The following is a 13,929-nucleotide window of genomic DNA, read 5'->3' on the forward strand; positions in this document are numbered from 1 at the left end:
ATCACTTGTGCCTCAAATCCTTGTACAGGGAAATGAGCTTTCTGTTCAGACAGCTGTGGAGTTTTCAGCTCAAGATATGGGTGAAAAACTAATTAAAATAAGCTGGTACTTCATAATAAGACTGACAAGGCTTAAGTATCTATAGGAATAAATGGTGGGGTGTCCTTAGCCTAAAAATGGAAAAATCTCAGACTTTTGAGCAAGACCAGACTGAGAGCAAGTTTCAGGACTGAGAGCAATTTTCATAAATATGAGTTATTTGTAAATATTGTTTGGGAGTAGGTAAGAAGTTATTTTAAATCGGTGTATCTAGCTTTCCAGAATTCTGTCCTCAGCAAACTTACTTTAGAATTCCAGAATGCTTACAGGTTAAAGGAAGTTGTGAAAAAGTATGTGTAACCAATCAGAAGCCCCTATTTTACAGATAATGGAGTTTAAAAAGGCTTGATTGTGGAGTACTACATTTCATGAACTCATTCAGATAAATATCCAGTGCCAGGAAGAACTTTTTTTAGAGTTTTGGAAAGAGAGATGGTGATAAGACTACACACAAACTGTATTAGAAACCTGTAAAAAATATAAGGTGCTTGCAACACATCTAACTGTGGATTGAAGGGTTATTTGCACACCTATTAGAACTAAAGGTTGAAAATTCTTGTTGCACTAACTATCCTAACCTGGCTTTGCTATCCTGCAGCCATTTGTTCCTAGTAATAATCTCACACAGAGGGAAAGTGCTCATAGCTTTTATGCTGCTAGACAAAAGGATTGAGCTTACGTTACCCAGTTTTTCCTTTAAACAAAGTAAAAAAAACAGATCATTCCCAAACAGCAAATTTCAAAAAAGATTACCAAATGAACATCTGTTATAATTTATCTAAGGTCTTGCTTCCTCTACTCATTCCTGAAGTTCTGCCAACTCACATGTCCAGGGAAAAAGATACTTTCATCATATGCCCATATCTCTATTAAAAAAAACCCAAAAACAACCAAAACCAAACAAAACCAAAACACACAGCGTGGAAATGCGCCATGTTTTCATCAAACAGTTGTTTTGACAATTATTATTTTTAATAGCACTCATAAGAAACGAAACTTATCATTGCTCTTGGTATCTGTAATAGGATAGTTCATAAACTAGTCTAACTTGAAGAATTTGAAGTTCCACAAGATGCAGTACTACTATGAATCTTTGAAAGTAAATTCCTATAAACTTTGCAAAGTAATGTCTAGTACAGAGGCTTCATGTCTTGCAAGACAGCAATGATGAAGAATACCCTAGAGAAAAGTTTGAAATTATAGCATGCAAACACTGGCTATTCATTTACAACATAAGCATACTGACAAGACAAATTTCATAGAGGGTAACTATAATTGTTTCAGAAATGTCTCAGAAGCTGTAACAGATTCAATAAAACTCAGAGATGACTACAAAGAATCTGTTCCACTCCCATAAAGACTTACTATTTTGCAGAAGAATTTTCTAAATCAAGAGGAATCTGTCTCTTTGTAATAGTGACTACCCAGTAAACATGCATGATCAGCAGTTACAGCTGAGATGGCCTTCATCTCAGGATTAGGCCTTTATCTCAGCCTCTATTTTCAGATATGACCTGATCAGGCAATGTAGAAGGGGAAAGGATACTTCAAAACTTCTAATAGAGCTAAGAACTGTAGGCGCCATGACCCCACAAGTACACAGATGGCTACCATAACAATGTACACTTTCTCTAACACAAGGTATTTGTCTGGAGCTAGGACAAGGACAGCTATAGTAAGGAATATGAGATTATGAACAAACACATCTAAACAAGGGACACAAGTTCACACTTTAGCTGGAGTAGAAATATGCCATTCAGTGCCCACTTTTAAAGAAGCATCTTTGACAGGGATCCTCTACTAAAGAAGGATGATATCTAGGATAAATTTCCACAAAACAGCCACAGTTAATAAAAGATTCCTCAAATCAAAAGTTACACTGGGTGAAGATGACAATAAAGCAGCAGAATTTGGTTATATCTGTCAAAGGCAGAATAATCAAACACTTTTGCTCTTATTTATGGTTTATATGTGTTACTGCTTCCCCAGTGTTAATTTCTGTCTATATTTGCATATATTGGATTTTGCACATCCGACCATAATCCTTTGCACGTGGTAGCTCTGAACTCCATATGGCCTGATGACCCAATATCTTGCTTTCTTGGATGATTCAGGTCAGGTCCCCATTCTGTCCCATTATCAAGATCATGGACAAAAGAGAAACAAGGAACAGCATCCATTTTGGACCATAAATCAGTTCTTTGAGAGCTACTAAGAAACCCAACTGCAGGTGCAAATCATAAATCAAATATGGCAAGTGGCACTATAGATATGTCTTTTAACACATGCCTGAACATTTAAGTATTGCAGACAGTGAAAAATGTCTGTGAACTAATTTACCACAAACCAAACATATCAGAATTTCCAAACGGCAACAGAGAATGTCCAAAAGAAAATTTGATGTAGTTACCCCCAATCCCAGTTGAGGTAACAAGGAAAGAATATGTCTTTATGAGCCTCCTTCCAGGACTGAATCAGTAATTCATCAAAATTTAAAGAAACACCGATTTCCAGATTGTTTAAACATCCTGTTAGTTTTTTCAAAATATTTAAACAAAACAAGGTTTTGAAAACCTTTTTTGAAAAAAAGAAAATGGCTCATTGTGAATTTTAAGTATGCTCAGAGGTGCATATGCTAAATGGATATGCTAAAATATATATTTTCATGGTAAAAGGCAGAAAGCACACTTAGGTACAGAGATGGAATTACAGGAGTAAAGTTTATCATTTAAATATGAGATTAAATATAGGCTCATGTTGCCTTAAATTTATATTAGAATTAGACTACTTCTCTTTAAAATGAAGAAATGTAAAAATAAAGGAAAATATTTAAATGAAAGGAACAAGATCATCTCTTTAAAGGGGTGAGTGTTGAGAAAGCATAATGGGGGAAGGAAATGGACGATGAGGATAGTAATTCAGCTCTGAAAGATGAACAGATCATGACCTATAAAATCCATCTCTTAAGCATGATAGATCCCTGAGATATCCTGCTTGTCAAAAACACTAAGATAAGGTACAACCAATTAACCACAAACTTTGGACCCTGTTTAAGTAGTAATTCTTTTATCTAATTAGTTGTCCATCACTTCAGAATGTAGAGTTCTAGCTGCATGAATATTGTGGGACCTTGAATATTGTGGGTACATGAATATTGTGGAACCTTTCCAGTGTCAAGATAAATTATGTTCATTGTTACTCTTGCTACCACAAATCTGGCTGTTTTCTCTTTTTTATCATAGAAAGCAAACAGGTTCGTCATGGATGGTTTAGGTTTTGTAAATCCATGTTGATAGTTCTCAATTAGCTTCTCTTTCAAGCCAGAATGTGTTTCAAAGGGACTTATTGCATGGTCTTCTAAGGGCCAGAAGAAAAAAATGACAAGCTTTTCCCTGGATTTTGAGGACTGTTTTAAAGATGGGTGTAACATATGCCTTTCTCCAGGCACCTGTAACCTGCCCCAATTTCCTTGACTTCTTGGATCAGTGATCAGCCTCACAAAAACTTTCACAACCATCAGATGTACCCCATCAGGTGTCATGGGTTTGTATGGGACAAGTTGCCTGAAGGAATTCTTGACTCAAACCTTATCCGCTGTTGGTAGATTCCCTCCTTGAACCCTTTCACTAAAGACAGAGCCTTGATAAAATTTAATGAAGATGGAGGCAAATAAGGCATTAAGCATCTCAGTGATATCTGTGACTAAATCATCCTCCCCATTCAACAAGACATTTCCCTTGGTCAGCCTACTGATGAAGCTCTTGTTATCCATGACATCTCTTCCACGTTTCATTTCCAGATGACTGCTGGCCTTCCTGAAAATATTTCTCATGTGCTCACACTTCTAAATTCCTCCTTTCTAGTCAGCTTCCAGTCCCACCTCCTATGTACTCTTTTTGCATCAGAGTTCTATAATAATTTATTTTCCTGGCTGAACCACTCTCTTGCTACATATACATTTTCTCCTGTTCCTGCACTTGGATAATTCTGTACTTAAAAGTCTGACACCTTTTAGAACTACCTTGAAGGAACACATTTACCTCCCATAGGATCTGATTGACCTGTTTCCTGAATTGACTAAAATTTGCACTCCTGCTACTCTCAATCCTCACTTCCCTCAGGGCCTTGAACACCACTGTTTCATGGCAAGTACAGCCAAAGGTGCCATTAATTAATCACATGCAAAAATAATTCTTGCCTACTGGTAAACAGCAGATCCTGCTGTGTGTCAGTCTTAGCTGTCTCATCATGTATCAAGAAGTCATCCCCAGTCTTCAGTCATTGTCTTCCCAACATGCATGCCACCTTGTTGCACTTCCAGAGGTTGTCAGGAAGGTTAAAGGCCCTCATGGACAGCTAGGATTTGTGATCCAGATACTTCAAGGTGTTTAGAGAATGCTTCTCCCTTTCCCTCACTCTGAATGAGTAGTCTGTAATACCACTGTGACTCTCCTCTCATTCTGTCCTAGATGCTGTCAACCAGACTATCTTCCATCCCCTGAAGAACTTCAAAAATCTGAACTGCTTCTTCACAGAGAAGAATACTCTGTGAAGAATACTCCCTCCTTGCTTTCTCTGGCTACCTTTTCCAAGGAAACTGTCTATTGCAGCACTTGTGCCATGCAGCGCATGCTGTCCCACCAAATCTTATTAATTCCTTCCAATGATGCAATAGTTTTGTGATTTCACGAGGAGTAATTTCTACTCCTAGTTGCCCAAGATGTATGCCTTTTTATACATATTTACTTGAGGTGGGTGCTCTTATCCCTTCTTTTTGTCATCAAGCAGCCATTTTCTTTTGCCCTCATCCATCGCTACTTGACTTAAATGTGGGCAGTTGTCTCCCTCATATATCATGCCTAAAAGAAGTCTTTTCATGTCTCCTTTCACAGCCAACATTGCAGATGCATCCAGCTCTAAAAATTATGAAGCCTGCTTATATGTACACCCCAATGTAAATCTGAAATCCTAATTAAGCTGCTGTTAGTGAAGCTCTTGACATGTGTGATACCCTCAACATCACACATTCATAGCAGGAGACTGATTACATACAAGCATAAAGTTCAAGATCATAACCAGGATGTCACTAAATCTTTCAGGTGTATTACATACCTGGAAAGAATTAATTTAAATCTGTAGTCAGATCTCTTCTTACACTAAAAGCTGTTACAACAGTTCTATTTTTAGAAAGCTGTATTTTAGAAATCAGTGTTTCTGTATTGAATTCAAAAAATGTGTTATCTAGATCTTCCTAAAAAAGCATTATCTATACCGAAAAACCACAGAAGCAATAGATCAACCAATTCAAAATGAAAATGCAGTTTGTTAAAGTAACAGGAATATAGGTGTAATTATTTAAACTACACCGGTACTGAAATATTTTGTTTAAGAACATTTCTAATAAATTCAAAGATCCAAAAGGCACTTAAATTATTTCAAGAAGAAATAACAAGAGTTAGGTACTCAGAAAATCACCTTATAACATCCATATCTAAAAATATAGATGTCTAGCTGAACATAATAAAACTGTGGACTTTCACATTACATCTAAAAATTTTCATCCACATTCAAAAGAAAAATATTTCTCAAAACTTTTGATTTAGTTCCTAGGTCTCAAAATCTTACCCAGAAAGTCCTTCAGAATATTCTTAGTCTTTGTTTTGCTTTTAATAATTTAAAATTCAATCATTATTGCACAGCGATTATATGCAATTTTACATCCCATTAACCCTGCTTTGTTTTAATTATAAAGATCCTTTGTTAGATTCCTTTAAATGATCCAGTTTATAATTTCAGGTTATCCTAGGGAGCACTTTAATTCAGCTGCACATTCATCAACTGTTTATGTCCTGTTAATTGTTGACAACTGCACAATTGCATTCTCTAGCTATGATTGATGAATTGCATTCTCAAGTTTAGCTATTAAGCAGAATAAATATTTATAACAATTTTCAGTTAAAGGATTGTTATCTTTGTCCCCAAAAGGGGAAATTAAAAACAAACAGGCTGATTGCACAGAAGAGCATTCCAGTAACACACACACAGTTACTCTAAAACACCTCTCTAAGAAAAGTATAGGGAGGAACTATCCAAGGGCAGTTTGATTAGACATTCCTATGACTGGATTTAAGGAGTGGTTTTTAAATTATACTTATTTTTGAAAAGTCATTGTTAGAAGGGATTAGAAGGTTCACTGGTATCTTAAAACCTGACTGCTAAATAAAAATATGCAGATATAGGATTTGCTCAGAATGTTCATTTTATCAATAGTGAGCATGCAATAATATCTGACCTCAATATCCTGGCTGAGTAAATGAAAAAGGTCCAAATGGTATTGCTTATTATTATGTAAGAACATAAGCTTACTATAAATATTTAGCCTGTTGCCAGGTAATATTTCTTGTACAATGCACAGCATATGACCCACTCAGGTGAGCCCTATTATGGTGTAAAAAACTCATATTTGCACTTCATAGCAAGAAGAATTTCCAATGGAGGGACTTACATTTCCTACTGCTATATAGCACTATAACTTCAGCGTGCACAGGGAATCCAGGAGAATTTGCACCAGCCAAATACTCGGTAGTAACACACTCCTTTTCTTTTTGATACTCCTACCCCTGTATTTCTATACTCTGACATTTTCTAAATTTAATTTCAAATAAATGTGTGATTTAACCACTGAAATATCAGCTAGACAAAAAAATATCCTACAAAGATTTGATACTTCATTTGGCAGTGAGATATCACTGGTGAAAAAAAGAAATCACACATAAAATGACAATATCTCTTTTTTGTTTGTCTTGGGTTCTCTCCTATAAGAAGGGATAAAGAGTCTCACTTTGCTTCCCAGCTTGCTGGCTGGAAGTACTGAGAAACAATGCACAGAGTAGAACACATATACTTGAGGATTGATAAAAAAAAAATCATTAAAAATTTCAAAATCAAGGAAGCTCATATAAACATAATGTCATGTGTGGTTTACAGGACTCAAATTGGCTGGAAATTCTTGATAAAACAGTAATGAAATTACAGTATAGGGAAGTATGTCTGTAAAATGAATGCTGTGCTCCTAAAACAGATGGAGCAGCAGATGGTTTTACAGATTGGGCTCCCTGGACTGTCTGGGTAAAACAACCTTGCTGCTCTGGAGAATGGTGTTTCAATTCTCAAATAACCCTAAACTTATATATGGCTCAAGGGAATTCTATTTCCTTCTGTCAATAAACAAAATTTTCAAAATTTACACACTTCAAAATTAAATATTTACTATATAAAGTATCTATACAATAAAACTCTTAATTAACATGGCCTTTTCATAATCTTTCTGGAACAGATGGTGAGGAAGTATTATCACCCAATGGAATAAATGCAAAATGACTACTTGTTCAAAAGCTTTAAAATTCATTACCTTCCTTCATTGATGAGCTCAATAAATGCAAGTCCTGCATTCTTCTGAATAGAATTTTGCCATTCCTAAGAAGATAAAACATAACATGATCAAAACCCAAGGATTTTAAACCACATTTTTGAAGCTGACCCTGGTGACTTCCTAAGGAAATTGAATTTAGGCAGAACTTCTTATTTCCCCCAACAGTCCCCCCTCACCAAAAAAAAAGATCTGATCATTTAGAAACTGTAATTCATTCATATTTTCAAATAAATTTTGGGTGGTCATGTCTTCTTTTTCACCCTTAAGCATGCTTTAGTTTCCCCTTGTCTAGAGAATAAGAAAACAAATCTTGTTTCTGCAGTTCATGCAGCCACCCAATGAACATTAGTGCAGCAAAGTACCTTCCTTATGTTGCTTCACTGCTACACCTTACACATTTTATTATAAAGGACAGGCAATAATCTATGTAAAATCCATCCTCATTTTTTTGCTTCTTTCTGATTATAAGTGAAAACAAACCCAATCTAAGATAACAAACTAATTTTTTAAAATTGTTTTACTGTTACCATGGATTTCCAAGATGAAATTTCAAACTAATCTAAACCACCAAACTGATATTAAATTTATCAGGATTTTACTTCATATACTGCTAAGTTTAGTAGAAGTTTCACAATGCATCACAAATAGCTTTGGTCATAAAAACTACTTCTTCTCTCACATCAAGAATTCTGATACTTGAGACGAAAAAGGGTTGATCTCTCTTTCTAGCAAGTAAAGATTACATTCTTTTGCAATAATTCCTTAAAAAATTTCATTAAAAGCAATAAAAATTTCTCTGCATTATAATGAAAAACAAAACAAGTACATTAGCTGGATTACAGAGAGAATTCCTAGACTAAGGCTATATGCTGTCAATGGGTAGAGAGTTACAGTTACAGAACTATTCCTTTAATAAATTATTTTTTTTCCAAGAGTAAAAAATTAGGCCACAATTCACAATGCTTGTTCCTTAATGTGGGTGAAAAAAGATGGCTTTGCATAGATAAGGAAAATTTCTCAAAGAACAGCTGTGAAATCTAGTCACTAATCAGCAAAGTGCTTCATACTGATTATACAAATTTACAGATTTGACCAAGTCATGCATCTTAGAAAAAACCCAACAATAACAATCTAATGCTTGTGATTGGTTTTATAAAAGGCAAGCTACTAAAATACCCCAAAAATGAACATTTTCTTGACCTGTGGCTCAGAAGGTAACTCCTGGTTAAGGAAGACAGAGTATCAGCATCCAAGCCTCTAGCTTATGAGCTAGAAAACCATTGTAACATGTCCTTTCTTCAGTGCTGTTCATTTTGTTATTTTTAAAATCCAAGCTAATGATGAACCTAATGATATCACTTTTGGAAGCAGTTAAATAATCTGTGTAGAGTAGAAAGTCACTCTGAGAAACTAAAAGTGAAAGAAGTCAATTACCTGAACACAGGCATCTTGAGAATTTTAGGAAACAAAAGTCTGTGTTGGAGATACTATACAAAGTGTAGCAAAGTGTAGCTTTTGTGGTTTTTTTGGTTTTTTTTTTTTTTTTTTTTTTAATCAGAGCCTTTTACTGTACACTATAAAAACCACTATCAGTATTTTCTTTGGAGATGTTTTTGTGCACCACAGCTGCTATGACTTTGCAGTCAGGAAAGAAGTTGAAAAGAGAGAGGAGAAAGGAATAAAGAAATCTTTCCTAAGACAGGTCAAAGAAAACAAGGTAATTGAATTTTTGAAAAGAAACAGAGGGTCTACCTGTGTCTGAAAAAGCCCAAGAGATTCTTGCAAGTATTTTGTGAGGTCTTCCTGCTAAGTGCAAACATCTCAAAATGGCTAACTGGATTTTATGTGAGATATCTTAAATTGCCTAAAAAGCCACTAAGAAGATATCTATATGGAAGCAAACAAATAACTTCTTATATCTCCATAGGTGGAAAATCTCAACAATTTATCTGAAGTAATTTTTCATTATAAAAATGTTTGAAACTTGCTCAACTATCTACACAAAACTAGTGAAAAACATAATGATGCAGAACCTAGAAAGAAACTAGGATTCATAGTCATGCACTGTTGCACTACAAAGTAGCTATTACAAAATTTATTAAAGACTCTCAACCCTCTATTAATCCACAAATAAGGGAACAATCATTACTGCCACAATTGTCTATCACGTTAAGGCATAATTTAACAGATTCATGATCCTGAGAGATGACCTATATATGTGAAGAAGCACCTGGTTTTCTTTTTTTTCCATTTTGTTTTTCAAAGATGCAAAGAATAGATTGAAAATATAATTTTTCAGCACCAGCACTAGAGCTGCCTTTGCAATGGCCATTCATGTCATCGCATGTACTTTAAGAACTTGAATAAGATGTGGAGCAATTTTGTTTATATTCTCTTGGATTACAAAGTAATCTTTCTCAACTTCAAAATGCAAGAAGATGAAAAATAAACACCAAATGAAATTGATACAGGGACAGTAGCTGTAAGATTTATGCTATAGTCAAGTGGAATCACAGCATAGTCATGTGGTTCAAGCTAAGTGCTTGAATGACTAGACATCTCATGTGGTTTTGGTGTAGCTCATATCATGAATCTTCTGAGCCTTTGAGCAAGAGCTTGAAGCCTTTTCCGTGCCTCAAAAGTGATGGTGGTGACTACGTGCTGAAGTAACAAAAGCCTTTGACAAAATCATGTATGAGACAGCTACTTCCATATAAGAATGCATAGATCTTTTTCCCTTGGGGATCCTGCTTGGTACGCCAGTGAGGATGACTCAACAAAGTGTGGTGTAGAAGACTCAGAGGCTGTCTAGCACTGACAGTGTTCAAGAATGATGACACCATTTCTTTGTACTAAAAATAGAACAAAAATTTAGTTTTTAACTTTATTGATAAATAAATGAAAAAAACTGTCTTCATGCATAATTACTAAACATAATGACTTTAGACATTCAGTTTGATTACTTCTGGTATAGCTTTGTTGTAAATAATTAATATTGTGCAAAATTCTATTAAATTCTATTAATAAAAAATGTACTAAATTATTAGGATAATGGAAATTGACACATTCCTTAACTTCTCCTCCAAATCTATTCTGTCATTGCTTGAAAAGTGTCAATGCATAAAGAATGCATCAGTACCATCTCCTTGAAAGAAAGTTCAAACTGAAACTTGCTATGAAACTCCACGCAGAGGACAGAAGATGAATAACACAATACAAATACTGCTTGAAATTCAGTTGTTTTCCTATAAAATATGATGCATAATCATTTACTCTCTGATATCATTACAATTTTTACTTTTGAGTATTTTTCCAAGTTCTATTTCTTGAAAATTCGCCAATCTCCAGTATGCACACAAAAAAAAGAATGAAAAAAGGAAAAAAACAGTCCAGGCATCTTAAATTGATAGTGGAAAATTTGCACTGGAAAAAAGTAGTGGAGGTGTCAAAAAGGAAAAACTAGACTTGGTATGTTAAGAACTTATTTTAGTTTATATTTCTTTCTAACTAATATTTTGCCTACAATTTTAAATTTTTATTGATGATGTCTAGAACATATCATAAAAAAATCTTGTGATAATGTAGTATAGTTATTAAAAAAAGGAATTGTGATTCTCAGAGTTCTCTCACCCTTTCCACTCTCTGCAAGGAAGTATAAATTTGTGTCAAAAATGTCAAATTTCTCAAAGGAGTGCAGTTACTGAAACAGAGAGATACCTGGCATAGTAATAATCCTACAATTCTCCTTGAACCACAGGTGCTACTGTGTCAATTGTATCTTCATTGGACTTCTCTTTTCTCCATGTCTTAAATTAATTGAGGTCAATCTTTTTTGTTATCTTGAACATTTAGTGAATTTTCTAGTCTAAGATGCTGATAACTCAGTCGATACCTCAATTCTTTGATCACTACGTTGTAATTAAAACTTATTGAGACAGATGACAATCTATTATACCAACTTTCTTCTTTCTAGACCCTTAAACATATTTGGTGGAAAATCTTGTATGGAGTTGAACAGGTGCTAGCTTTCATCTGGAGAAGGAAATGGAAACTATAAAAATGTGTTTGCAATTCACAGCATGCATGTAATTTAGCTAGGGTTTGAACTCCATGTTGTGGAGTTGCCTCCTAAAATCACCAATAACTTCCTATCCAAAAATCACCAATAACTTGCTTTACTTCATTTAGAAGGCAATATTCAAAAGAAATTTTACATGATGTACGAAATGTTTTGTGGTTTTTTTATAGCGGAAAACCGTGTCCATTAAAAGCAGGTAAAAACAGGAAAACTGATTTCAAGACACAGTCTCATAAATTTTTGAGATGATTATACTGCTTTTAAGATCACAGAATTTTCCCTTCCAGTCGTAGAAGAATTTACCTAAAGATATTGGAGTCTGAAAACCTTGCATTATTGTTTGGAATGAAAATCAGATCTAAGAATTCCAGTAACACTGCCTGTGTATTACTCTCATACTCGCATATATACTGCTGATACAGGATAAAAAAAAATGTACTCTTGGTCTACTATTTCAATAAATTTGGGATCAATTTTAGGCTTTTGTAATTGGTCATCCATTTTAAAAGTGGCTATTTCCCACAATAAGCAAGCTGCAGAATGACTGATGACATCCTCCTGCAAGGAAAATCTGCAAGTATTGGAATACTCCTGGTCTCTGGCCAAATCCCAGAAAGGAAAAGAATGTGAAACTTTCATAACACTATTTGTGCAAATATGAATTTAATAAAACAGAGGTAATAGAAAGTTTTAGATTATGGTTTTACGAGACTACAGCCTCTATTCTCTTGACTTTAAATAATATGTTAATTTTTCACTTTCTTGGAAACACACAGACTTATTGCCCTTCTGATCACCTGTGGTAATTGCCCAATTTATCTTGAAAATGAAGTCAAACATTCCCAGAGGAACATTTTATAGGTATCATGGAAGAAAAAAGAAAAAAAAAAACAAAAGCCTACAATTGCAAAAACATTTATATTATTCAAACACTAGGGAAATGGCCAAATTTATTTAGAAAATTAACCTTCATGATCTTGTAGAAATTGTGCATATCTTCTAATACAGGCAGAATTATGTGCAACAAGATGCACATCACTCCATGATTTCTAGAGCTCACCTCCTGACTGGAAAAAAATTTTTTTGCAATTAAGAGATGCTAAAATTATTATTAACAATATATACGCTATGTATGGCAATTTATCCTAAATGCCTGTCTACTTTTTACTCAACCACTCTTTGATGTTAGAGATAGGTAACTAATTTGAAGTCTTCCCAAAATAAATAAATCTTTGTACCTACAGAAAGTACTCCTCATATTGTCTCCATTATAGGGAATGCCCGGAAAGCTATATTTATTATTAATGATGGGCTCTAATAATGAGCTTTGTATCTTTTCTCAGCCCTTGAAGAAATACGAACTCACTCTGATTTCTAGGTATTTCCTCCAGATCTCAGATCCTTCTCAATTGTGTAGGCAGTTTTATAGAGAAGTCAGCGGAAGGCACCTTGACACATTAAATACAGAGGCTGATTCTTACAATTTACTGATTCTGCCTGTCTTGCCATGAATCCAGAAGTTGTTCAGATCAGCATCTCACTGCTGCGTATTTGGTAATATTTTTTGACAAAAGTACTCTGACAAGGACAGGCAAGAAAAAGGGCCAGGAGTCCCTTGATAACTCTGGTATAAGATAAAAAAGAAAACATCTTGGTTATTACTAAAAGCAAAACACAGAATTAGTTTTCCAAATGTATGGGAATCTGTATGGACACCTCACAGGATGATGAAGAAAGTAAAATCGCTCAACAAGTAGGAAAGAATATTCTAATGGTTTCCATTTGAAAGTTAGATTATCAGAAGCAGATGATCAAGAGATGAAGACAGATTGGGCTAGAAGACGTTCTACATATGGACAGTCCAAGAAAATCCTCTGATACCCCTTTAGCATATATTAAAAAAAGAAAAGGTAATAAAAAACTATCACCTTTTGGAAAATAATTTTCTACATCATTTACCAGAATTTCCTAAAGCAGGTGAAAAATGTTGAGGGAGGAAAAAAAAGCAAAAAAATAACCACAAAAACCCTCTTCCCTAGAAAACCACTTAATTTTAGAGGAAAAAAAAAAAACAGCAAAAAAACAGATAAAAAGAAAGTTTTTTGCCTTCTCTTGTAGCTCGTACTAGAGTTCATTTTGGAAATTACACTAAGTGTATAGCAATCTATTTGTGGATAGGCTATGTGGTGGATTATGAGGAGCCCAAAATCAACATTAAAATCTAAGTATGTGTTTAAGCTGTACCATATTTGTACTGCATAAGGACACAGAAAAAAAATATTCCTTTCCTTTTGATGGACCTCTATGTACTATAAATAGA

The 13,929-nt window shown here is 34.5% G+C and overlaps 1 protein-coding gene across 15 annotated transcripts in view; it reads right to left on the minus strand.

Moving 5' to 3' along the window:
* Positions 1-13,929, minus strand: part of NBEA (neurobeachin) — a 457,966-nt gene that overhangs the window by 230,904 nt on the left and 213,133 nt on the right. For all 15 annotated transcript variants that reach the window (XM_041719826.2, XM_041719812.2, XM_041719807.2 and 12 more), the window contains one exon: positions 7,511-7,575. In XM_041719826.2, coding sequence (XP_041575760.2) covers positions 7,511-7,575 — 65 coding nt within the window. The remainder of the gene's footprint in view (positions 1-7,510; positions 7,576-13,929) is intronic.

The sequence above is a fragment of the Taeniopygia guttata genome, chromosome 1, assembly GCF_048771995.1.
Source record: "Taeniopygia guttata chromosome 1, bTaeGut7.mat, whole genome shotgun sequence".
Taxonomy (NCBI): Eukaryota; Metazoa; Chordata; class Aves; order Passeriformes; family Estrildidae; genus Taeniopygia; species Taeniopygia guttata.